This window comes from Sceloporus occidentalis, unplaced genomic scaffold, assembly GCF_023333645.1.
Source record: "Sceloporus occidentalis isolate IW3139 unplaced genomic scaffold, rSceOcc1.0.p SCAF_6, whole genome shotgun sequence".
In the NCBI taxonomy this organism is placed as follows: Eukaryota; Metazoa; Chordata; class Lepidosauria; order Squamata; family Phrynosomatidae; genus Sceloporus; species Sceloporus occidentalis.
In genome coordinates, this window is record NW_028316986.1 from 92,656,277 (window position 1) to 92,683,523 (window position 27,247).

Genomic DNA, 27,247 nt, shown 5'->3' on the forward strand with positions numbered 1-27,247 from the left:
TCCATAAAAACTACCCTGCTTTTCATCACCATATCAATAGAAATAGACATGCCTCCATTCAAACCTATGGCGCTTGAGTATCTGTGAGTTTCTGTTTTCACGGGAGGGTTTGGAATGGATCACCCTTGAAAACGGAAGGCTGAATGTATACTTCTAATAATCATTGGGCAGGGGCAGGGATGGGGGAACAACAGCAGCTAACTCATTTCATGCTTTTTCTTATGTCATATTAATTTTTAAAGTAATGTAAATCAAACTACAGTATTAAAGTTAAAATGTTTACATGTATGCTTTCATCTTGTTACACAAGATGTAAACATGATTTATTTAAAAATTCTCTGCATAATTTTATCTGAATTTTTACAGGGTGTGCGAGATCTTTTGAAGGGTATACTGGAGAAAATCCTAACTATCCCTAACACAGTCAGCTCTGCTGTTGTGCAGCAGCTTTTAGCAGCAAGAGAGGTAAAGCTGTAAAATGATAGAACCTATGATATCAAAATAGATAAGTATTTGCATTTTCTTAACCTAATAATGTTTTTTCTGTATTAAATTTTTGTAAATACTCATTGAATCATTCACTCAATGTGCTCTACTCTTTAAAAAAAAAAATCCAGCACTGCAGCTACTAAAAATAAAATGGGTGGATTAAAGTATTTTTTGTTTGATTCCGTTTGCTGACGATAGCAAATTGTGTCTTGCAGGAGGATGGGCATGGACAGTGTTTTGTTCTCTAGTTCCTTATGCACAAGTCAGAACACTTTTTTGCAATCTAAAAAGTTATTATTTCCACCTAGCCCTTTTTAGCATTCTAGGGTATAAGACCCTTTTATCATTGCTTCAATAAAAACCTAAAATAGAAGGTCTGTTAAACTGAAGCAATATAATCAAATTGCCTAATTTCAGCCATGCTTTCTGTACAGGATATCCCTTCCATCCTTTCTGTCCTTCCTTTATTACGTACTCGGGTGCTTAGTATACATGCTTTAAAACCAAATTGGGTTATTAAAAAGTCTTTGGAGAGGAGACCTCTCCCCTCTATACCCCTCAACCTACTATGTATGCTCAATGACCAAGAAATACTCAATGTGTAACTAGAATAAAAAATGAATATCAAGAATATCTTGGAAGAAGATATAGGAGGCTGGCTGGAGCTCTAAATCTTTACTTGATGGAACATTTCATCTGACTTATTTGTTTTTATTATTTTTGTTTCTTGCTTAGGTTGTTGCCTATATTTTGGAAAGGAATGCGTGCTTATTGCCTGCATATTTTGCGGTCACAGAGATACGAAAGTTGTATCCTGAAGGAAAACTTCCACATTGGGTAAGATTTGAATATGAAACAGTAAAGAGCGGTGTTGTTTTTTAAAAACTGGACTGCAAAATGGAGTCCTCAAGATTATCAGGTCATTAGAAATGAGGAACCTGTAGTGTACATTTCATCTTATAATATCAGTGTGCTTCCTATGAACTTGGGAACCTAAAAGCATTCTCATAATGATAATTGCAGGCTATTCTTGTTACTTTTAACACACCAGTTACACACATACTGTTTTATGAAACTTGCACTGGTCAAAGTAGCTGAATAATTTATGTAACATTCCTTTGGGAGACTACCCAGTTGAATTTGTTACCCAAGGAAAATGCTGTTTTTCATATTTGAGCAAACTTTGACAAATAGTTAAAGTGTCTTTAGCCCCATACAGACAGACCAAAATAAAGCTGCTTCGGGTCACTTTGGAGGTAGGCTATTTAAATGATGCATGCATACTAAGAGTCTGGAAGCTGTGCCAAAGCCAAGATCTAGTCCTAAGGACTGGAGCGCAGCTTTAGCGCAACTTCCAGACTCTTAGTACGCATGCATCATTTAAATAGCATATCTCCAAAATGACCCAAAGCAGCTTTATTTTGGCCTGTCTGTATGGGGCCTTCGTCAACTTCTGAAATGAATGAGAATTGTCTTACTTTGAAGGCATCTATTTGTGTAAGACCATAGCCACTGGTAATTGTGTTAACTTTCCCATCAAGGCCAGTCTCCAGCTGCTAAGCCATTTCCATTAAAGGTGCTGAAAAAGTAGTCACAATGTCTTTGCATATAGTGTTCTCCAAGATACCTTCAAAATGGTTTTGCAAGACTAGGTGTCACATAGTGCTACCAAATTTTATAGTAATTTCTCCAGAAGTTACTTCCAAGTGTTTTCTTGGAAAAACTGCACCTTTTTGATGAACTATGGCTCTTGTACCCTTTGATGCCAAGGCTCTCACTACAGCTACTGATCTTCACTTCAGCAATTCCGTTCAAGCAAACTGAGTCTTAGGAGACATGGACTTGTCCTACCCCCCGCACCCACTGGCCAGCAGACAGGTGTCACTCAGATGGGAGAAAACAGATTCCAGTGCAGAGATTGCTTTTTCATCCCTGCTTTTAGCAAGCAGTTAATTGGTGATCTGGATGCCCCACCACATACCATCTCCAGATTTCATCATGTACAAAAGAGGGTATTTAAATAGACCTTAGACAATGCTGTCAGTGGGTGATGCGCCAGACTCTCACCATACAACAAAAAATTGTGTTTCCCTGTCAGAAACACTTATAGTTCCTGTTTCACTTTCACCATTACGATATCTAAAGCTGTACCCTGTTCTCTGCTTTTGGATGTTGGTTGGTCATTCTTGTATATCTATCTGTTGTTTTGTACACAGTGAATGACAGATATGGTTGGTAATGCGAAAAAGGATTAATTTACATTGCTGCTCTAATTTGCCTGATTCTTTCAATAATAGGGAAGAGAGTTAACAAATGGAATACATTTTGCTGGTGTGATTCTTAATTCAAGATATGTGTAATTCCTGTTCATGATTTTCTCATGTTTGGTGTTTGGATTAATTTCAGCTGTTTAAATTTGAAAGTAATTTGCTTGATGAGTGACTTTTATTCAATTGGATATTTCATTTCAATTTTTTTAAGTTGTTGGGCAACCTAGTATCAGATTTTGTGGATTCCTTCAGGCCTACAGCAAGAATAAATTCCATCTGTGGTAAGTATTTCTATATGCTATATACTACTGTAGTGCAGTGTAGTGCAAGCGAGGTGTAGTGGTTTGAGTATTGGACTAGGGCACGTGGGGGACCAGGATTCAAATCCCTGCTCAGCTGTAGAAACCCACTGGATGACCTTGGGCAAGTCAAATGCTCTCAGCCTCAGAGGAAGGCAAGGGCAAACCCCTTCTGAATAAATTCTGTTAAGAAATCCCCATGAAATCTGCTGTAAAGTCAGAAGTGGCTTGAAGCATACAACAACAAAATGTATTAACTTGGTTAGGAATAGCTGAAGAAATAAACATACATATAACATATCTCAGTCTGGGTGTCTTCCAAATGTTTTTGGATGACAGTTCCCATCAGCCTCAGGAAGCATGGCATATGATCAGAGATAAGGGAAATTGTAGTCTAGGATATTTAGAACATACCAGAAAAGGTTAGCTGTGTCACAGGTTTAAATGCACTAGATGTATTTTTCAATTAGAATTACCACTGACTCATAACTTCTGGTAAACTGCCACTGAGTGGTACCAGGGATCAAGCATAGTGTGCAGATACACCCACCAAATCATAGTGTCATAGCAAAAGATAGTCATGGGTGATTGGCCTTACCCAGGTATAGGCCCACATGTGAAAGTTGACTTCCTTGAGTCAAGAGAGGTACTACCAATGATAATACCAATCACTGTGCTTACTGCCACTGAAACATTTGCTTCTCTGATAGCCTGTCTAGACAACACCAGTTACTTGGATTATACTTAACCTGCTTTGTATAAAATAAGAGGACTTGATCATATTTCTTCCACACTAGCTAGAAAACTGAAATTCGGTGCACTTTTAATTTAAGGCACCTTCATTACTAGAGCCTAAATCCAACTGTTAGTCCCGATTAGGATAAACCCATTAAATCATTAGTATTTCCATAAATTATATAAATTGGTAGAGTTTTCATAAATTACTTACTAAATTCATTGATTCAGTTGGGACCAATAATTGGATTTAGGCCTAGGACATTTTACTATCAAACTATAGTAGTTTACTGATGCCTGTGTGAAGATATGTATGTTTGTGAAAAGATTACAAAAAGTATTCTAGGACTTGTAATCCTTATAGATTTAGGGAGTGATGTACTTTGTGAATCACTTTTTCTCTCTTTGGTGTTTAATACCTGTAGGTCGGTGTAGTCTTCTTCCTGTAGTAAATAACTCTGGTGCTATTTGCAATTCATGGAAGCTGGATCCTACAACACTTCGCTTCCCACTGAAAGGCCTTTTGCCATATGATAAGGTATCTGTGCATGTGACAGATGCTTATTAAATCTGGTCACTTTACTTTATATAAGCATTACTCCTTCCCCATCAGCTGTTTCCAGAAACTTCTTGTGTAGAGTGAGTCTGTTCAAGTCCTTCCTTGACATTGCATTTGTAGCTAGTGAACAAAGCTTGATATAAATGAGAACTCCACCAAAGGCAGACATACTTAGAGTAGCTAATGCTTTAGAAGGAAAAATAGTTTCTCAAGCTGACTTTTACTTGATAGTTAGGTAGAAACAGCACTTGCTTCTGTCTAATGGACTTCTAGCTTTAGAATGTTTAGCTGCTTTTTTCGAAAATAGTAATTTGTCAACAATGATAGCTGTGGATTGTTTAAAAGGGATGCAGTATTTATGCATCTTACATATTACAAAAAGTTCATGGGGTATGTTGTCTGTGATAATCGTACCTTCACCCCCCACCCTACATTTGCTGTGTTTGTCTGTCTTAAGTAGATCCTTTGTGCACTGTCTCCATGGACAAGGTGGGAATGCAACCACTAGAGATGATGCAGCCAGTTTCTCTTTAAAATATTTTGTGGGTAAAAGTGAAAGGATGGTTGTGATCACATGATGTGAAAGCCCAGAGAATCCTGGGTTATCAGTTATGATAAGCAAGCTGCCCAGTCATTCCCACTCAAACAACTGTATAATATGTTTGCATTCCGTGGTCTGAATTAAAGTGTCTTGTATGTTTTAGTAAGCTTAAGCAGGGTTACTGATGTTAGTGTGTTTACTTTAGTTGATACAAAATCTCATATCCCTACCACATTTATGAAGATGGATGCAGTCTCCTCTCAGGTTTGTTTCTGTCTCAGTAAATTAAAGAATGTATTCAGATTTTGTTTTGGCTTATTGGGAGATAAACAGACCAGAATGAAGGCTGCCTACTGTCTACACACCTGCATTAGAACAACAGACCAAGTAAAGCATGGAGCAAAGTTCTCTGCTTTGTTTAGCTGCTCCTGCTGTCAGTTGGGAGCAACATACACTAATAAACTTGTAGTCGGGGATTCTACAATTCCTTGACTTAATCATGTTGTGTGACTTCGGCCATTGTGAATACACTTCAGGGTATGGAGATGATAGTGATGAATTTAGGAATATGTGAGATAACAATATCCTGTGTAAATGTCCATGCCTACAGATGTAAAATGTATCAGTAGGCAAAAATTCAGGGTTGAGAGACAGTTTCTAGACTGTAAGGAGAATGTTAGTCCAAGGTAAATTTTACTTTTATGTCTCAAAACATCAAATCACTAATACCACCTTTTGCCAATCTGAGGAAAGCAAAGGGGGAAAGAAAGCAAGTGTTAATGTTTATCAAGGTTAAAGCTTTCCTTTGAGAGTGACTCTGTTGTGTGTCAATAGGTTGGTATTTGTTTTCTGTTTTGTTTTGTTTTCAAGGATCTGTTTGAGCCCCAGACTGCTTTGTTGCGGTATGTGCTGGAACAACCCTATTCCAGAGATATGGTCTGCAATATGCTAGGTCTAAACAAGCAGGTACTGTATGATGCTGTAATGCTTTTCGCTTTGCATAGAACCTGCACTTTTCTTTTCTCTTTTTCTTTGCTATAGCTAACTAAGCAAAACAGTTGAGGTGCAGATCATGATTACTCCCTCCGTCCTTCAATAGTACCACCTTAGGTGAATTGGGCATGATTATTCTATTATTTACATATTGCTCAAGGTTTCTAAATTTAAAGATAGAGGGTTTTTTAAAAATAATAATAATATTTTTGGCATTGCTTTTTTCTCCTATAAGGCCAGCCTCAAATATACTCTCAACAGATTTTAACCTGCAGCAGACAAACTTTTACTTGTAGTAGAAACACCTTTTTTTCTCCTGTTTTCTTTTTTTTGGTTGTGGCACTGGTGGTAGCTGTACTGCTTAGATGGTCTCTACAACTTGTCTGTTGAATGCCTTGGCATGTTTTCATTACCTTCAGTGGTAATTAATGGTTTAATGTTACATGACTTTTTTTTTTTTTTTTTGCCTTACCATGTGGGAGGGCCTGGTCTGAGTTGGGGTAACTTGAGGCTGGCCTCATAGTCACTGTTTTGTCTTTTCTTTTTTTCTTCCTTTATTTTTGTTCTGTCCTGTCTTGTCCTGCCCATCCTCCAATGCTCTAGACCTTGAACATTGCTCAGGTATGTTCACAACCTTACTGTTGTATTGTGACTAACGATACGCTGGCTGCTTTGTAGCCACTGATTCCAGTTCGAGAATACACATCTGGCCAGGGCTTGAAATTGGTGGGATAGTCACATGCTAATATAAGGTCAATGTTCTATCAAAATCTGAGTTTTAAGAATTCAGTGTAGTTTAAAAAGGACATCAATAACCAGTTCACTAGTTGGCTTAAGTTATTTACCAAACATGCCATAGTTGTTTTTGTTCAAAATATAAAATGCCCTTGCCTTTAAAAAAGGTTTCTTTAAACATCTGAAAGAAAATTCCTTCTGTCAAATCTTAGTATGCTTAAAATGTATATGTAAAAAATCAACTTGACTAGGGAAGGTAATTCTCAGCCTTCATAAGAAGTTTCCCTTTTAAGTATCTGAAAATTGGCTGAAAGAAATATAGGTAAAAAGGAAAAAAGGAAAAATCAAATTGAAACCAATTTATAACTTATGCTCTATCTACATTTGCCTGCTTATATATTTAAATATTGGCCTCTGCTCTTTTTTGAATTAAAGTGATATTGACTCAAAGTGCAATAGCGTTGGTGTTTGCAATACTATAGTGAAGGTTGTGTCAGTGTTTTCATTTTATAAAAACTCTTTATTTCAGGGATTGTACTTGACCATAATGTTTGCTTGATGCTGAAAACGTGGTCATTGTATTTTAAAAGAAATCCCACAGCCTTTACCTTACACACATTCTGTTTGCAAAGAAATAATAAAATAGCACACTGTTTTTATGATACATACTTTAAATATTCTGGCCATAATGCAGAGCCTTAAATGCAGAACCGTTTATGGCTGGTAGAGCAGTATGAACAAAAGGGGCTGTTTCCCAGATAAAATCCTGCTCATGTGTACAATATTTTTTCACCAAACCACATCCTGATTCAGGGAGTTCCTGATGTAGTCCCCTTGTATACATATCAAAGTTACTCGCTGGTGTTTTCCTTTTCACTTCAAAGAAACAAGACAGATATGCACATCATATTCCTTGTGTCTATGTGGTTTCTCCCTTGCACTGAGTAAAGAAGCTAATTAAAGTTGTAGTTCCATGTGCCCATTAGAGCACATGCAAAATGTTTCATTGTGGTAAATATGTTCTCTGAGTCATAAAAAGATAAAATGAACAAACCAGTTAGAAAGGAGAGAAGGTAGTGTTGGACTAGTAGCTGATTTGGACTTTATTGCTGTATGTATATTGATGTTTGCTTTGCTAAAATAAATAGTGATGAGCAGGCATCTATCTCAATTCAGGTGGAAATTCACCAGTATGAGCCCAGGAGCTTTGGACCATTATATCCTGTGTAAATCCTACAGTATTTATTCATAAATGCATAGAGCCACCTTATACTTTTATGGGGTTTAGTGTTGCACCAAGTGGTGTACATATAGCCAATAAGTGTCATACATAATGGATGAATTCAGCTTTAGACTTGGAAGCCATGGTGAACATACTGTAGTGGCATCTTCCTTGACTATTAAATAGGAACCTTCTTGACTTTTCTGAAGTCAAGAAAAGACAAACAATGCAAAATACATTAAACATAAAAGTCCCAGGCTTTCCTCACATGTTTGGGGGAAAGCCTCATTGTGGGATTATCAGAATATTGCTATTCTGTAGTTTCTCAGCACATGTACACAGGGATTACTGTAGGTCCTTAAGGGGAATGGGTGTTCAGTATGTACTTGCTGCATCTTTATGCTGTATATCGTGCTATCTCTGTGTGCACTTTATCCGTATACACCATTTTAGGCCCAGGTGGGAGAGCTCTTTTTTTTTTTCAAAAATAGACACAATCTTTGGCTTAAACCAGTTGAGAGCAAAAATTTCCCTAGAGGATGCAAGGAGATGATTTTGTGCAAAGCAAAGTAACAGAAAATAAACAGGGTTGTTCAGTGAGTGATGTGTGGTCCTGAGGTCATAGGCCTCTTGCTCCCCTCTCTGTTTTTCAGATAAAGTGAATTCAGTGTCAGAAATGTCATATTCAACTCATTTCTGATCTTCTAAATTTAAAATATTCTATTGTTCTCTCAGATGACTCATTCCACTGCCTTAAACCTCCCAGTATATCCTTATCCATGAAGTATATCCTTATCCATGAAGTAACAGTAAATGTGTTTGTGAGCAAAACTGAAAAATCTTCAAAGCTTTTTAATGTTAGAGATGTAATTTTAGTAATATCATTTGCTCTACTAAAACATTCCTAATCAAAGACTCAAAATTTGTGGGAGATTCTGATTTCCATCACAGCTCTATTTGTGGTTATCTTTTCAACCCACAGCAAACTTTTATGGCCAAGTCACAAAGCTTTGGAATTCATGGTTTTTAATGGAAATGCTGACATACTATGAATCGTAGGTGTGCTGCCATAATAACAACAGTCTGTAAAATTTTTGTTCATGTGTCAGTAAAAAAGCATGAAAGGGTTGTGTGTGACATTGCTTGGTGGGAATTCAAGGTTGCCTATGCAAATTATATTGAATGATCTGTTCTTAAACTGTAGGCCAATTTAATTGCAGATTATTCTGTGATGGATTATGTATATATCCTGATACTTTCAACACTTTAGACCTTAGCTTTGCACTGCAACATCAGGTTTGTCAAAAATGAGTTACTGTGACTCATGGATGATTAAATGGAAGCAAGCTTATTTTTAAAAACTGCCATGTTTGTTCATACTATCCCATGTGACAATGTGTATCTGACTTGGACCTATTTGAACTAGAGCCTGTGTGTATGTAGAGCCCAATATGTATATGCAGTATCCAGGTGATCTGCTTACACTGATATTACTATAAGCAGATTACATGAATATGGTTGGGTGAATGAAAAATGAGTTTGTTTGCATAGGAAAGCAGTGAAGCATGCTGTCAGGATCCCCTTCCCTAATTGCCTCCACCCTCCTTCCCCCTTTTCTCCTCCTATTCTCTTTGCTTTCTTTTTGTACCTGGAAAACTCATTTATAGTTCCCCTTTAGGAAACTTCTCTCAGGATTACTTCCCTGTACTTCTCTCAGGATTACTTCCCTGTACTACATTGGTTGTCTCCACGCCTCCCATCTGATTAGAATAATGGTTCATTTACAGCTTCTTCATTCTCCATATAGAATATTGGCTTCTTAAGCAATACACCTTCTAACATAAGGGTACTTCCCTGTGCATGTAGTCCCAGTGACTATTTTTCCAGCTCAAAGCTACCTTACATTTTATGCTGTAGTTTTATCTAAAGCACATCTAAAAGTGTAAGACATTCATCTAAAATCTGCAGGCGTATCTCTTCTAACCTCTCAAAAACTACATTTGTCAGTCACATAAATAGTGTTCACAACAGCTCACTGTTGACCATCCTGTCTTTCCATATTGTCAGCTTTGATGTACTGCCCTATATTTGGAGAGCTCAGGACATGATACACACACTAAAATAATTTAAATAATTATGAAATAATTCAAGAGGATAAAATGGTGGGAGTTATGTACCCCTCCAGATGTTTTTGAACTTCAGTTCCAACTTGTACATCAATTGAGTCTCCAAGCTATGGCATCTCACAACTGGCTGAATGATAGTCAGAGAGCAGATTTTTGATTGCTGCAGTGAATAAAAGCCTACAGTCAGTAACACCATGTCATTGTAGATCAGACCTGGATTCTGTGGGATGCCACAAGCTAAAGGCATATGTAGAAGCAGGCATTTCCTTAAGTATGAAGGCCTCAGAATGTTTAGGGATTTAAAGGTCATCACCAGCACCTTAAACTTGGACACAAAATGTATTGGGGAGCCAGTGCAGTTTTTTAAAAAAACAACAGTATAATGTGGTTTTTTTCCACATGATATGCTGGATAGCTTTCACACTCTGTACTAGCTGTAGCATCCTCAAGGGCAGTTCCAAATAGAATGTTTTGTAGTAAATTTATAAACAGAAGCAGTTTTTATTAACGAAAGCATCCCTTTGACTACTCTTCCTCTTGCTACTGGCTTTTGAAAGCTGGGTTAAACCCCAAGTTTTTTAATAAGTTGATAAATTAAAATTACATTATTTTGCCTGTGCTTCCCAAAGGAGCCAATCCTGACTGGTGCATCACATATTTGCCTTGCACAAAATCTAAAAGAGCAGTTTTTTCCAGCCCATCTCCAGTCCACTGTAACTCAGCAGCTAGGTTTCATTCAGAGGGTAGATAATCAACTACAGATTCTATTTCCTGTAGTTGAGGTCAGCAAGCTAAAAAAAAGAACATCCATGGGTTTTGTTTTACTGTATATGAGTAATTCTTGAAGTTATTAAGGCATACCAAGATCAAAAACTGATGGAGGAGAAGGGAATGTCTCTGCATTTCCCTCCAATGGGATATGAGCTGGAAGCTTGGCAGCTACAGGTTGGGTTTCCTGGAAGCTGGAAATTTAATGAAATAGCCCAGATTATCCCCATACCCCCAAATAGGACCAAAAAAATTATATAGAAGTGCAGTAAGCAGAATAATTGGCTCCAACCATTCTGGGATGACAGACACACAGAAAATGTTGGGAAAAGTGTCACAGATTCCAAAATGGCTGCTCTTATATGTGTGCAATTGACAGTAAGAAAACTGATGGGATTAAGAGCAAGTAACCTGAAAGTTGGGCATGACTATAATCTGTGCCTTTCTCATTTATATTCATCCTTCAGCACTCTTTCTCAGACTACATTCCCAGCACACAAGATTCTGCCTCCCAGAATCACTCCCTCAACCACTTTCTCTTTCGTCCCTTTTCTCCTTTCCTCCTTACACTCTTAATTTCCTTCCCATCAGGCTTCCCCCGCGTCACTCTTTATTCCATGTAGCCCTTCACCCTATTACCCATCCTTTTCCAGTTCCTTTTCCATTCTCACTTCCCACCGTGTTGGATTACCCCAGAATATCTGCTCATTCTTCTTCCCTCCTCCTAATATGTTGAATTGTATCTCCCAATCTCACTGCTGTCCCAAAGCCATGCCTTCCCAGCAGTGGTAATGGGATATGTCATTTTATTTCCTGGATAGCTGGGAGTATTTTAAACTGAAGTAGTAACCTCTAGCCATCTTCTATACATGCTTCATAAGACTACCGGCAGCAAACAGAGATAGTAGATTGCTAGAAGCATCATCAGCCAGCTTGGGGAAAAATTAACTTCAAAAATATTTTGAATTTATTTGTGAGGACAGGGAAAGTTAGCTCAGGTACCATAACCACCACCCCCTCTCCAGTACAGGGACCAGTTTTGTCCTGTGGTATGCTTTTGCAAAATTGTAAACTACAAGTTCAAACTATTAGTGTCTTCAAAATGCTATTAACAGAGGATAGTTAACTGTGTAATTCAACTCCAACTGCCTACACTGTTCGTTTACAATATTTTAGGTAAAGTAATGTAAAGCGCATCACATGTTTTGTACTATGAAGTTTCAGGCAGATAGGTAGGTCTAAGTAATGTAAAGTGCATCACATGTTTTATACTATGAAGTCTCAAGCAGATAGGTACGTCTGGAAACATCCATGCAAGAAAAATGTCTGAGCGAGTCCACTCCCCATGGGGCCACCATATATTTACTAATGCAGTTCTTCCATGACATATAGGCAAGCCAGTAAACATTGCCTCTTAGTAGTAGGAAATGGCCCTGAGAGAGACATGTCTGTGTATTTATTTTTCTTGGTTTTATCAAGCTTGTATTTTTTTAAAAAGTAATAGAGAAAGAATTGGCAGAAGAAACAAGGAAACCAGATTCTTCCCTTCATTTCTCACCTGCTTTCTCCTTTCTTTTGTAAATATTGTGTTTTCCACAGAATTTAACTGAGCAAAGTATTTTAGTTACACTTGTGAGATGAAATTATATTTTACTGTGATTTGTATGTAAGGCTGCCTTTTCTTGTGAGGCATCTGAGGAAAAAAAGTCAATGAAACGTAGCTTTCATTTATATAAGAAATATTAAAGAGAAGGTGCCCCTTTGAGGAATGCAGGAGCCAATAAATGATTGATCCGTTGCCTTATGGCTGCTGCATAAGCAAGTCACCCTGATAAACTGCTGATAAGAGCTTTGTGCTCTTACGTATGTGAACACTGGTTCCTCCCAGGCCATGGGGATGTACTGGGATATTTATAGCACTATAGGAACACTCTTCAAAGAAAGCCCCTTCCCAGTTCACTTCAGGAAGGCAAAGATCATAGACTCAGAAAGGAACAGAGTCAGAGAGCTGGAAAAGACTCTTGGCACCATCCCGTCCAAACCCTAGTCAGTACAAGCTCTGTGATGCAGCTAGGGTAGAAGTCCTGTGGTCTTTCAGGTATTGTTTGACTGCAATTCACAGCACTCCTCAGCATTGGCTGTGTTGGGTCCTCTGGCCCATTACTAATAGGTCTCCTTGGTATACAGAGGATCAGGGAGCTGAAACAGGAAGGATGACAATTGGAATGCAGATGGAGGAACACTCAACTTATATCCAACGAAACATAACATACAGAACATTTTTGTTCCTATAAGGTGCAGTATGTACAGCAAAGGAAACCTTTCTCTCTGCACATATAGTGTCTGAATTCACATCCAGCCAAACTGTCCAGGCTGGTGAGAGGTCTAATTCGGGCACCCTTCCCCTTGAATCCTAGAGCCTTCAGTAGTTCACTGTAATGCTTGCAACAATCACAGATAAAAATCTCTTGGATAAGAGCCAATTTAGATGCTATCATTATAGCAGAAGTTGACAGTGAAGTGTCCAGCGACTCTGTGAGTAGAATTACATTGGACCGGTTTCAGTAGGTAAATAATGCTGATGTGGACAAGCTGCTAAGGCAAGTAAGGAAGGCTGTTTGTCCTCGTGATCCTTGTCCTCTTTGGTGGTTGGTTGTCCAGGGAGGAAATTAAAACTCAATTACAATATATTATTAATGCATCTCTCAGGGAGGGAAGTTTACATCTTGTTTAAAACAGCAATGTTGAATGCACTTTTTTTTTAAAAAAAAAAAGCCATCCCTGGACTTTAACAACTACAGACAGTATCAAGTCTTCCTTTTCTGGGCAAGGTGATTGACAGGGCAGTTGCCTTTCCCTCCCAAGGCAGTCTAAGATGATACACACTTCCTAGATTCATTCCACACTGACCAGAACAGGATACAGAGTTGAAATCACTATCATTGCCTTAGTGGCTTATCTTTGCCTGAGCATTGGCAAGAAGAGTATGTCTCCGCTTTGGACTTTTCAGTGACATTCGATGCCATCGACCATGGTATCCTTTAAGATACCATGGAATGCCTGAGGGGCTTGGCTGGTCCTATATATAGGTCAGGTTCCAGATGGTGGTGCTTGGAAATGGTGCCATTCTATCCCCAGTGCTGTTTAATATCTACATGAAACCACTAGAAGACATAATCCAGAGGCACAGGGCAGGGTGCTATTAGTAAGCTGCTGACCCATATATATATATATATATATATATATATATATATTCTTCTATGCCTTACACTTTATTATAGCATCAGCTAAGGATAATGTGTCTCCTCTGAATGAATGCCTGGAGGAGGTAATAAGTTGTATGAGGAAAAGCAAATTGAAACTTAATCCAGACAAGATGGAGATGCTTACTGTCAAAGGTCCTAACCAAGGAGGTGTGCCAGTCCTCACCACAAAAGACTGTGGCTGCAGCTTGGTGGTGCTCCTGGATTCATCCCTTCAAATGGCAGCCCAGATAGATGTGAAGAGGAGTGCTTATTATCATCTTTGGTTGTTACACTTGTTGCACCCCTTCCTAGAACTGGAAGACCTAAAGATGATAGATCATGTGCTGGTAACTTCGAGACCAGATATCTGTGATATGTTATACATTGGGCTATCTCTGTACCAAGTTCAGAAACTTCAGTTAGTTCAGCATATGGCAACCAGATTGGTTACTGGTACATCTAGGCATAACCATATTACACCAGTATTAAAATCATTCCACTATCTGCCAGTTAGTTTCAGGGCAAAGTAAAACATGTTGGTTATTAGCTTTAAAGTCCAACATGATTTGAGTCTGGGTTATCTATAGGATCGCCTACTCCCATATAATCTTTCCCTTACACTGAGGTCATCCGGGAGATGTTTACTTCAGTCAGCCATTGTTACCTAGAGGACCTTTGTTTGGCCAAATACAGACAGCATTTCAAGTAGCCAATATATTCTGGCAGGTCTTTCCATAGGCTGAGGCCACCTGATCAGTAGATGGAATCAAGACCTTACTAGGGCTCCATTCTGTGGAATCCTGGGATTTGTAGTTTGTTGTGGCACCTGAGCTCTCTGACAGAAGGCTAAATATCTCACAAAACTACAAATCCCTGAATTTCATAGCATTGAGCCATGGAAGTTAAAGCGGTGTCAAACTGCATTAATTCTGCAGATGCTACCACAAAGTGTTCCTAATTGCTCTAATTGTTTATATCCATTTCCCTCTTAGAACATATCTAGGGAATATGTTGGGGGAGGCTGTGGTGGAAGGTGCAAGAGAAGGATGTAGTCTATATACCCTATCCATGGGTTTCATTTCTGGTCAAGTTAAATGTAGTAGAAGTCTAGAACCTATATTTTTGTTTCTAAACTATTAAAAGATTTAATGTACATACGGGTTTTCTTTCATAGAAATCCTGGCTTTGTAATACATATTAATATAGTTGTATTCTCTTAAATAACTTGATTCAAAACTGACAAAGGCTTGCATTTCTGGGCCCTTTGAGATCTGCCCTCTTCCCTATTAAATTAGAGTGAATTTCAAGCCCTGTACACAGTAGTTTTGCATGCTGATTCATTAAATAGTTTGTAGTCTTGTCTGTTGCATTCTGCTCTGCTTCATAAATAGTTGCATTTGGAAAAAAACTAAGTATTCTCAACTGGTGGTGTTAATATTGCCCTTGTAAATCTGTAATGTGGTTGACTGTGATAATGGCATTGTGTTTTTTTGAAAGAGGGTCAAAAGCAACTAATGCTTTCCTTTTAATTAGAAGTCTTCTGTTTTATAAGCATGCTTCAAGAAAGCACAACTAGTTTTGTAGCTTTTGGCAGTTTTGAGCTGGCAAAGAGCATGTGAAAGAAAGAGTGCTGTTCTCAGAGTTTGTCCAAAGTTTTGCCATTGTTGCATCAAATTGTTGATTTGAAAGCATAATCCCTTTTTCATGGCAAAAACCAATCCACGTAGGATACGGTTAGAAGCTCTTCTCAGTCTTTTTGTTTTTTAAATTTGAAAGGAGCTTTTTAAGCTCCCTGTGAATTAACGAAACTATTTGTTAAGAGTAGCAATAAAGTACATTTTGCAAGACATTTCTGGGGTTCATGACATTGCTTTCTTAAACAAAAAAGAAGATAAATACCACACAGATCCCCCCTTTTTTGCCTCTAGAAAGGGACATAGCATATTCATGATTAGATTCTGAGCCGCTCTGTACCCTTTCTGTATTGTCTTTTTAAAAAATAATACCTTTTCTTTGTATTAAGGCTGTGTTATGTTACAGGTACGCCACAGGGAAAAAAAAGTCTGAAAACTCTTTATATAGTATAAAACAGATACACAGAAAAGACATGCACATCCATAGAATGTCCATAGCAGTGCTAGGATGTACATGAATCGGTATGGTGTTCTGCTACTTGCTCCAAAACACTTTGCTTTGCATATCCAGAATGTTCCAAAGTCTGAGCGTAGAAGAATTACACCCATTTCACCGTTTCAATGGGTGAAGCTGGAAAGCAAGGAGAACTAGCACTTTCCTAAAGAGATAAATTCAGAGTCAGCTGCAACACTTAGATGACTAACACTAACATAAATGTTTCTGTTTTATATTAAAAGTTAATTTGCAAGCAGGAAGGAACGGTAATGAAACTGCACTTGCCCATTTCCCTTTCTCCTCTTGAATAGCTTCCCCTCTGCTTTTGATTATCCACTTATGCCTTAATTTCATTCAAGCCTTGAGCTCAAATCAATTTTAGCTATGATTAGTTTAAAGTAGTCAGCTTCAGAATTGCTGATTTGAAACTAGCCAGAATTAATCATAGTTTGATGGCCTGGATGAAATTCCAAATTAAGCCAAATCAGAAGCTTCTAAACTCTGCATCCCAGCTTTATTGGGAAGAAGAGAGGAAAGCACAGAGGCTTGGAGTGCCTTATAAGTTGTTCTTGCTTGTTCACATTGTATTGACCTCTGGTTTAGCATGACATGCATAAAGCCAATCTTTCCATGTGTAAAATGGCCATGGCTTGTCAACATGATTTGAACTCCAAGCCCATGTCCCTCCTGCACCACTTGATTAGATATTTTATTAATTCTAGTTTTTAGCAGATCCTAGTTTGTCATTAGATCAGCATCAACAAATGATGGGTTTTTCTTGACATCCCAACTAGAGTTGGATGCCAACTTCATGTCACGGATAACTAACTTTTAAGTGAGGCTCATGAGGGAGGACAGGAGGAATCATCTCAGGACATCCTGTATTCCAAATGATATATTGGCATGTGTGAACTGATCCAATTCTCACTATCCAATAACCTAAACCATTAAATCACTAGAAAGCAATTGAAGTCCTTTGTATAGGAAGGTCAGTCACTGGGTTTGTTAGTCTTATTGCAGCAGAAGTTGGGTTGGAAATATACTCTTAAAATACCAGCCTTACTGAGTAGTTTTGGAAGTGTGTTACATCAGCCTGGGGAGAAAGCAAACATTAACCTCATGTCTCTTTGATCCAAAACACACTGCAGAAATAAGCTTGTTTGAGACTGCTTTCTCTGCCCTGGCTCAGTGCTAGGGAATCCTGGGAATTGTAGTTTATTCTGACACCAGAGCTCTCTGATAGGGCTAAATATCTCACAAAACTACAGTTCTCAGAATTCTCTAGCATTGAGCCAGGGCAGTTAAAACGGTCTCATACTGGATTATTTCTGCAGTGTGTTTTGGACCTTTGTCTTCAGTTCAGCTGCACTCCTCATATGGGGAGAAAACAAGGAACTCTCCTGTTCAGACTTGTTTCTTCACATGAGGAGAGCTGTGCAAATTGGGACAGAGGCAGGCGGGTTGAGCACCCAACCTGGAAACCTTTATAGGTAACATCCTAAATGGTTCCCAACCTTTGGTTCTCCATTTGTTTTGGATTTCAGCTCCCAGAAGCCCCAGCTAAGTTGGTCAACAGTCAGGAATTATGGGAGCTGCAGTCCAGATAATTTGGATGACCACAGGTTGGGAACACTGGGTTTTTTTCAAATACCTGTAAGCTCCATGAAACAATTTCCCACCAGATAATTGGGGGGGGGGCGGGGGGAATAACACATTAACCATCATGTTTAAAAACAAACAAACGAGAAATACTGTGACCTGTAACATCATACAGTTTTAATACTTCAGCTTATCTTGTAAACCTTTATGTTCAGATCTCATTTCATGCTTCTCCAACATACGTTGAAGTAACTGTGTTGAAATGAGCAGATTGAAAATTGTGGATGCCAGTCTTTGGAATACCGTATCTGATTTCTGCTTTGCAGCATAAACAGCGATGCCCAGTGTTGGAGGACCAGTTGGTGGATCTTGTGGTATATGCCATGGAGCGCTCAGAGACAGAGGAGAAATTTGATGACGGGGGAACCAGCCAGTTGCTGTGGCAGCATCTCTCAAGTCAGCTTATCTTCTTTGTACTTTTTCAGTTTGCCAGCTTCCCTCACATGGTCCTGTCTCTCCATCAAAAGGTAGATTGTCTGCCATCAACAAATAGATGGCAGTTTTTCAGACCTTCAGCACATGCTTCCCCCCTTCTCTATTTCCACACCCCAGGTCTAATACTGCTGATCTCTTTGTCAGGCAGGTGCATAATTATCTTTGCCTCCTTACTGCTTACAGGATAATTTGTTGATCATTGCAAACATGTGTTGATCATTTTAGTAGAATGTGAGAAAGAAGTTTAATATTGTGTGCATACAGCAAGGAGGATGCTAATAGTTGAAACCTGTGCTAGTGAAAATCTGGTGTGTTGCTCTGTTTAAAGAGGCCATCCAGGTTTTAGCTTGGGCAACCAAACAGTTAGGTGACTCTTTTGTATTATAACACTTTTCAGAGAGCTACCTTGCTTTGACAGCCACAATTTGATAATAGCCTTTGTTTTCATTTATAACTGATATTTTGAAGTCATTGCTTAAATCCAGCATTTAAGGAAAGCAGATACCTTCCAAATTTCTGATGCTTTACTGTAGGAGTGGGCAAATGTTGGGGGACAGACTTTGTCTCTATGCCTCCCCCAATGGACTAGGTAGATTTTAATGTAGTTTTATTTTCATTCTTTTTGGTTTTGATTTTACTTTATTTTTAGCTGATTTTTCCATTCTATTTTATTTTGGGAGGTCATGGGTAACAAAATAAACCTAGCTGCTTTTTTTGTGATACTTTCTTGCAGTAGTTTTCTCAGGTTCTTTGGAGGGGGGGATGAGGACCTGGAAAAAATATTAGATGGGGGTAGTGGTCCTGGATGGAGACAGCATGGTGTAGTTGTTTGAGTGTTAGACTACAGCTGTGCCGACCAGGGTTTGAATCTCCATTTGGCTATGGAAACTCACTGGGTGATCTTGGGCAAGTCATATTCTCTCAGCTTTAGAGGAAAACAAAGGCAAACCTGCTCTAAATTTATCTTGCAAAAAAAAAAAACATGGTAGGGTTGCCTTAGGGTAGTCATAAGTTGGAAACAAACTGAAGAAGGTGTACAATAATAACAAGTGGTCCAGGGGACCTGGAACAGGCACAAGAAACGAGTTTAGGGCTTCCTACAAACTGCTGGATACACTTTGCTGTCCCCTGATGTAGTGTTTGTATTTTTAGTGAATCCAGAATATTAACAATTTCTTTCAGTCTTTGAGACTTGTATATCTGTTTTACATTCAGTATGTGAGAATTTCTAACACATTGCAGTTAATGAGATCATAGTGTCTTGTGGAAAATCCATTTCTCAGATATGAACGTATGTTAGTTTGAGGAAACTAGGACCATGTATTCTATTATTCCTCCCCTCCCTGCTTTAGTATGTGGATTTCTAGTTAATGCATCTTTTTTACAGTTGGCAGGAAGAGGCTTAATCAAAGGCAGAGACCATCTGATGTGGGTGTTACTACAGTTCATCTCTGGAAGCATTCAGAAAAATGCATTGGCTGATTTCCTCCCTGTTATGAAGCTTTTTGACCTCCTCTACCCTGAGAAAGAAGTGAGTCTTTTGCATGAAACATGTATATTTACTATTAGGTACAACATACGTTTCACCTAAGGCTCTTCAGATGGTAACATAACAACTTAGTAGCTTTGTTGCATGTCAGAAAAACCAAATGTTAACTTCATTTTTCTTGTTTCCTTAGTGTATCCCTGTGCCGGATATCAACAAACCTCAGTCAACTCATGCATTTGCAATGACCTGTATTTGGATACATCTGAACAGAAAGGCTCACAGTGACAATTCTAAGCTCCAGATTCCAATTCCACATTCTCTCAAACTTCACCATGAGTAATTCCTATTTGTAATACTCCCACTTTTAGTTAAGATAGTATAGGCAAGCTACTTCTTATTCAATCCGGTACAATTTATTTTGTAAGCTATCTATAAGAATAGAATAGGGGGGAAATTATCTAGAAGAAATAAATCCAAATATTATTATTTTAGTTTGTTAAATAAAATAATGTATTTTATTACTATAATATTTGTTATAAATTAATAAAAACCTATTTTATTTTTTATTTTATTAGATTAATTAATCCCCTTAACAAACCCCTGATTAAAACCATTAACAACAACAAAAAAGAAAGAAAAAGGTCACTCTAGAGGATGAAATCAGAGAATGAAATTAAAATTAAAATTGAAGAGCAACAAAACATAGCACAGAATTAAAATCTTAAAGGAACGGAACTTTTTTACTGCCTGCCTCTAACAAAATGAGGAAGGGCCCAGTGTGTGTACTGCCTCTCTTATCTGTCTGGCTGTCAGTTTGCTTAATTAACTAATTAATTAATAAATATTCTGCCTTTCTCCTGGAAAGAGGCCCAAGGTAGCTCACAGTCAAAATAATTTTTAAAATAGTTACAGTAAAAAATTTAAAACAATATCATCTTGCTAAAACCATATAAAATTACATAACACATTCAAAAGTTAAAAACATATACAGAACACACACCCTATATAAAATTGTCTCTGACAACGATTATATCTTAAAAGCCTGCTTGAATAAAGATATGGTTTTTCAGTATGTCCACAGTTGGGGTACTGTTACTGCAGAAGCAGAAATCTAGTCAGATGTCAACAATTTAACTTTTCAGTCTAGTCAGACATCAACAATTATCCTAAATTATGGACACTTTCATATGAAAGAACATGATCATTTAGATAACCTGAACAAACTGTTAAGGGATTTGTAAGTCAAAACAAAACCAGCACTTTGAATTATGCCTAGAAACAGATAGAAAGTCAGTGCATATATTGCAGCTGACAGTTAGCAAATAATACCCCATACCGTCCAGTTCCACAGTCCACTTTACCTTTAACATCTTTACTCTGACGGTTGCATTACAGTCTGTCCCTACTTGTTAACCTCCATCCTCACAGGCAAGTCTTTTTGTTTGTTCTGTTAACTTGTTCACATACATCCTTATTTTAAAGCAGCAACAACATTCTTTACACTTGACTATATAACATGAGGTCCCTTGCAAAGGAGCTTACCATTTAAGTCTCAAGAGACAAGGTAAAGGATATACAGTGGTAACAAACCACAAAAGAGAGAGGCAGCTCATGTTTATCTCTTATTTCATTCATGCTGAAATCTGTACTACTTTTTCATAAAATGAAACCTAAAGCAATTTATAGTAAAAGAAATAAAACTCAGAAGATGGAGTTCACCTTAACATAAAATAAAGAAAAACAGTGTTGTAAAAAATAACTACTGAACAGAAGCATAAGCAGAAAAATGGTAACGCTCAAAAGGAAAGCAGTGAGGCAAAAGACTATAGGCTGACCCATTAGGCCAAGACCCAATACGATAGAGCAGTCTTTATTAGTCATTGGAGTATGCAGAGGCACAGATTTCTTCTGAGGAAGGTAGTTTTGCTTTTTAAAAAACATTCATATGATCATAACATGATTTTAAAATCAGATGCAAACGTGGTACCCAGGAACATCAGTTGCATCTGAAGTAATCACTTTTCTCATTTTTATTTAACTTTCTTTGGTTGTGCAGATTCCTACAACAGAGTCTAAGGAACAAAAGTTTGCAGATGAATGACTACAAGATAGCTCTGTTGTGCAATGCTTATTCAACCAATTCAGAGTGTTTCACCTTACCCATGGGTGTTCTAGTGGAGACTATTTATGGAAATGGCAATATGAGGATATCTCTCCCAGGAACCAATTGCATGGCTTCAGGATCCATCACACCACTACCAATGAACCTCTTGGATTCACTTACAGTTCATGCCAAAATGAGGTATTGCATGGTTCAATAACAACCATTGACAGAAGTGCCTCTGTGTGTCAGTTTAGAAGATCTGTATTGTCAGAGGACGAACTTCATGTACGTGGTTTGAAAATAACACAATTCTCTCCTCTCCCTTTTCCTCCCAGTCTTATCCACAGCATCGCTACCAGAGTAATCAAACTGGCCCATGCAAAATCTAGCCAGGCCTTGGCTCCAGCCCTTGTGGAAACATACAGTCGCTTGCTGGTTTACATGGAAATAGAGTCCTTGGGCATCAAAGGTTTTATAAGTAAGAGACCTTGTATATCTTAACATATATATTAAGATTCAACTGTGAGTTATAGTTGAAATTTAAGCCCAGCTGGTAGATTAATATGCAGAAACAATTCAACCTCAGAGTATGTCCTGTACATAATACCAAAACCAATAACAAAACCTCTTGTTGTGTTTATATGTGGGAGAACACATAATACATATTTATATATGAACACTTGTACCTACTGCTGCTCTGTTATTACAACTTGCTTTGTATCTGTGCAATTCATTTATTAACATTCCCTACCTGCATCCTGGCTGATAATTTCAGTTACTTTTAACACTTGGCAATGGTGTCACAGAAAAAATGAGCCCTTAAATCCAAAATCAATAGGAAAGAGTGTTAATCATTTGTTATTGTGTGCCTTCAAGTTGTTTCCAACTTACAATGATCCCAAGCTGTTCTGGCAATATTTGACTAGAAGAGGTTTGTGATTGCCTTCCTTTGAGCCTGAGAGTGTGAGTTGCCCATTGTCACCCAGTGGTTTTCCATGACAGAGCAGGGATTTTAATCCTGGTCTACCAGAGTCCTAGTCCAAGACTCAAACCAATACACTACTCTGGCTCTTAATATTATGCATAGTAGGGTACGTACTTGGTATTAGACCTTTCCTAAATGTGCAAAGAACTTCATATAATCATCTCAGCCATACACCATAGGTGTATCGAAGGAGAAAAAGAATGTTAACCCTGTATTCCTGATGGAGGTCAGGCTGATAAGTGAGTACTGTACTTGGCACAACCCACTTAGTTTGAGTATAAGCTGCCATTTGGATTAGAGATCAGCCAGAACAGCTCACTGAAGACAACAAAGGTATAATAACTATAATAACAGAAGGAATAAAGCAGCCATGCTGGATCAGAATAAATTTATGCTCATGTTTTTCCAAGAAAAGTACCTAAAGCACCAAGTTCCTCACTCTGTTTCCCATATGGCCAGGTATTTATGGGAAGCCCACAGTCAAGACATGAAGCACAACATAAATTATTTCCCATAACATCTGTCATTAAGAAGTACAGTCGGCCCTTCTTATACACAGATTTTTTTATACACTGATTCAAGCATCCACGGTTTGAAAATGTTCTAAAAAAGTATAAATTTCAAATATCAAACCTTGATTTTCCATTTTTTATAAGGGACACCATTTTGCTATGTCATTATATTTAATGGGACTTGAGTATCCACGGATTTTGTTATCCATGGGGGATCTTGTAACCAAACCCCAGCAGATAACAAGGGTCCACTGTAGGTTCTCTTTGTTGCTAGAGGTTATGATGACTAATAATATTTTTATCTCATTTTTCCTGTAAGGAAGGTAAAGGACTTACCCCAAAATACCCTACCACTTAATGAATTAATGAATGGCTCAAGCTCATTCTGGTTATTTCATGGTTGATTTGGGATTTGATTTGGTCTCCCTGGTTAAAATGAGTACTTTGATTATGACACTGTATGTCTGTGGGCCGGAACAGACAGCCCTTAAAAGATGCCTCCAGGGCGTCATCGGAGTGTGGCGTTTACATGCTGCATGCTCTGATGATGCCCTAAAGCCGCCTGGAAACCAGGCAGCCACCCAAACATGTACAGCTTCAAGACACTCCAGCAGCGTGGCATTTAGACGCCACATGCCAGGGAGTCTTGAAGCTGTCATGGAGCTATGGCGCAGCTACTAAAGGCAGCTTTTCCACAGCCCAAAAAGGGGTGGATCTTTGCCATTTCTTTTTGGGCTGGACTCAAGGCGGATTGATGCCGCGACGTGGTTGCCATAGCCCCAATCTGTCTTCATAAGGGGCAGCTTCAAGCCACCCCTTCTTCCTCGTCTGTTTTATTGCTAAATGATTTGTTTTGTTTTGTTTTGTTTTTAAAGAATCTTTTGCCTTAAGCTGCTGCATAAAATAGCTGTAGTGTTATAGTACTGCGAGTTGCACAGAATTCTCCTTGACTGAATACCTTGACTGAATATATTCACTGGATGGCTCTCTTTGGGGTGAAACACTGCCCCTTTGCATCGCTGTCTAGGCGGATTCAGAGCACGATGTTTTGACCTCAGGGCCTCAGAAGGGTTGCTAAAGGTGGCTTTTCTGCAGCCAAAAACGGAAAGGTTAATAACGGCTCCTTTTTTGGCTGGTGGCATGGCGGATTGGGGCCACAGCTTGTGGCTGTCACAGCCCCAATTTGTCTTCAAGTGGGGCAGCTTCACGCTGCCCATCTGGGTCGTCTATTTCGACCCTTTCTCTTCTAGTCCTGTTCTACTAAGATTTTGCTATTAGGGGTAATAGAAAATATCCTTCTATCTTGCCTGGTTCTATAAAGGTTTGTTAAAAAATTAACATTCACTATAAAACAGTTGACATTACTGCTTTTATTCTCAGGTCAACTGCTACCTACAGTTTTTAAATCTCATGCTTGGGGAATCTTGCATACTCTGTTGGAAATGTTCAGTTATCGCATGCACCACATCCAGCCTCATTACAGAGTCCAGTTACTAAGTAATCTTCATTCCTTAGCTGCTGTTCCACAAACGAATCAGAACCAGCTCCATCTGTGGTAAGTTTTGTTCATTACAAATAACTGTATAGGGCCCACAAAATATGAATGCTGTTCAGTGTTACTAATTGCAAAAAAGAGGCTAGTTGTGTTGTAATTTTGCAACTTGTGCTGTAGCTTGAAAGTTTGGCCTAACCTGGTGTGTGAATGCATGGGGAGGCCAAGGAAAAAATGTGGATTGGGCCCAACTTGCACTCATGTATACTGTGATTTATCAGACCAGGATGTGTTCAAAAGGCAGAACTGTGTGGACTGTTCTCCCAACCTCCATCCCTAGGCTTGGCTTTTCCCCCTTCCTCCTGGAAGGGAGAAAAAAAAAACAGGATAGGAGGAGGAATTGAATGAGGAGAGTGCATGCACCCTTCCAAACTGCTCCAGTCCCGGGATTTTTCCCCTCCTACCAGGAGGGGGGAAAGCTCAGGATAGGAGGAGGAAGGTATGTGCATCCTTCCAAACTGCTCCGGTCCTGGGCTTGGCTTTCCCCCCTTCCTGTCAGGAGTGCACACGCACCCTTCTGGGCCATGCGTTGGGGGGAATGATTAACTCCATGGATATGGAGGGCCAACTGTAAAACCATGAATCTTATTGTTAGCCCTGACCAGAACAGAACCAGCAAAGCAAATGGATTTTACCTATGTGTTGACTCATCATTCAGCAGTTGATTCAGTGGGTCTACTATAGTTTGGACTAGCAAACAGTGAGTTCAACTAGTATTTTTCTTCAGCTTTGTACAGGAGAAGTGATATTTTCCCAATTCCCATGAAAATACATCTTTCTTAATTTGAATTTTGAACAGAGGTTTTGTTTCAGATCAGCTATTATAAATTCTTTTTCATTGCTTTTAAATGCTACTGAAATATCCTTCTCAACCTTATTGCTCCAGGTTTATAGCCTTTGGTAATTTATTCCAGTTTTATTTATAACAATTTGTAATTTATTCCAGTTAATCTATAGCCTTTGGTAAGTGCATGTTCTGATAGAGCTTAACAAATGGGTACAGCATGAAAGTAAAAAAAAAAAATGTTATTTGCATTAAAACGTAATAAATTATGTAAATGAGAGATAGGGCTAATGTCAAAAACTATACAATGTCAAAATATAAACATAATGTAAAAAATATAACAAACACATTATTGCAAAGCCTTGTTCCTTGAAATTGCCTGATTTCTTTATAACTTTATAACTTTGTTAGTTTCAGCTGTTTGTAATATGTGAAACTGCCCTGTCCTCTCTCTCTCTATATATATATATATATACACACACACACACACACACACACACATATATATATATATATATAGAGAGAGAGAGAGAGAGGATAGTCCTCATTTGACATCCATTTCAGTTGGTGGTGAACTTCTAATGTGAATCCATGAAAATGTGTCTGGTCATTTAGGAGTGTATTCATGTAAACCACAATGGAAAACTAGAATCCTGTGTAAATCAGTCTTTTCATTGTGAAACCTGTTCAGTAATGATACTTAAGGCAACACGTTTTTGACTTCAGTTTCTTGAAGTTATCCTAAGAGATATTATTTTTTTTTACTAAAACAAGACTATTGCATTCTCTTTAAAGTGTTGAAAGCACAGCTCTTCGGTTAATTACTGCCTTGGGCAGCTCTGAAGTTCAACCACAATTCACACGCTTCCTTAATGAGCCCAAAACAGTCCTTTCAGCAGAATCAGAGGAACTCAACAGAGCACTTATTTTGACACTAGCAAGAGCAACACATGTCACAGGTAATGGCCACTCCCTCACATTTCATAAATATTAAGCAGGCATAGATTTGAATATGTGAAGGGGGAATCAAATTCTCAGTATTAATAGTGTGTAATAATAATAATAATAATAATAATAATAATAATAATAATAATAGAAGATAACGTTAAAGGTTTCCCCTTGACATGAATATCTAGTTGTAACTGACCGTAGGGGGCACTGCTGATCTCCGCTACTAAGCCGAAGAACCAGCATTGTCCGAAGACAACTCTGGTGGTCATGTGGCCAGCATGACTGCAGAGAACAGTGTTGTTAATAATAATAATAAGTCTCAAATATTCAGAAATGTATGTGCCTCCTCTGCATTGTTTAATATGATTAAAATTTTGTGTTCTTTATGTTATTTATTGATAGATATACCAATATATATAGTTTTACATACTAAACCATGGCCTAGTGTCACAAGAATGAGCTGTAATTATCTCATGTTGCTCTATACATGCTTAGAGGCTTTCAACTTTGTTTTAGACTAATTATAGCTTGTTGTATCTGAATCCTGACAAGTGATGGCTAATTTTAGCTATGGTCCATGGAAACCAGGCTAACTGCATACCATATTTTAGTAAGATAGCTTGTTTTTCTTGTTACTTTCATGGAAACATTTGAACCAACTCTT

At 38.3% G+C, this 27,247-nt stretch overlaps 1 protein-coding gene across 6 annotated transcripts in view; it reads left to right on the forward strand.

Moving 5' to 3' along the window:
- The window catches only part of LOC149311110 (mediator of RNA polymerase II transcription subunit 23-like), a 60,129-nt gene that overhangs the window by 15,548 nt on the left and 17,334 nt on the right, over positions 1-27,247 (forward strand). For 5 of the 6 annotated variants that reach the window (XM_089530363.1, XM_089530362.1, XM_089530358.1 and 2 more), the window contains exons 6-18: positions 367-465; positions 1,225-1,326; positions 2,971-3,040; positions 4,219-4,331; positions 5,764-5,859; positions 6,490-6,507; positions 18,038-18,238; positions 19,594-19,737; positions 19,886-20,031; positions 21,752-21,997; positions 22,135-22,277; positions 24,677-24,851; positions 26,428-26,591. In XM_089530363.1, the coding sequence (XP_089386489.1) occupies positions 367-465; positions 1,225-1,326; positions 2,971-3,040; positions 4,219-4,331; positions 5,764-5,859; positions 6,490-6,507; positions 18,038-18,238; positions 19,594-19,737; positions 19,886-20,031; positions 21,752-21,997; positions 22,135-22,277; positions 24,677-24,851; positions 26,428-26,591 (1,717 nt within the window). The remainder of the gene's footprint in view (positions 1-366; positions 466-1,224; positions 1,327-2,970; positions 3,041-4,218; positions 4,332-5,763; positions 5,860-6,489; positions 6,508-18,037; positions 18,239-19,593; positions 19,738-19,885; positions 20,032-21,751; positions 21,998-22,134; positions 22,278-24,676; positions 24,852-26,427; positions 26,592-27,247) is intronic. The other variant, XM_089530359.1, reaches the window with a different exon arrangement.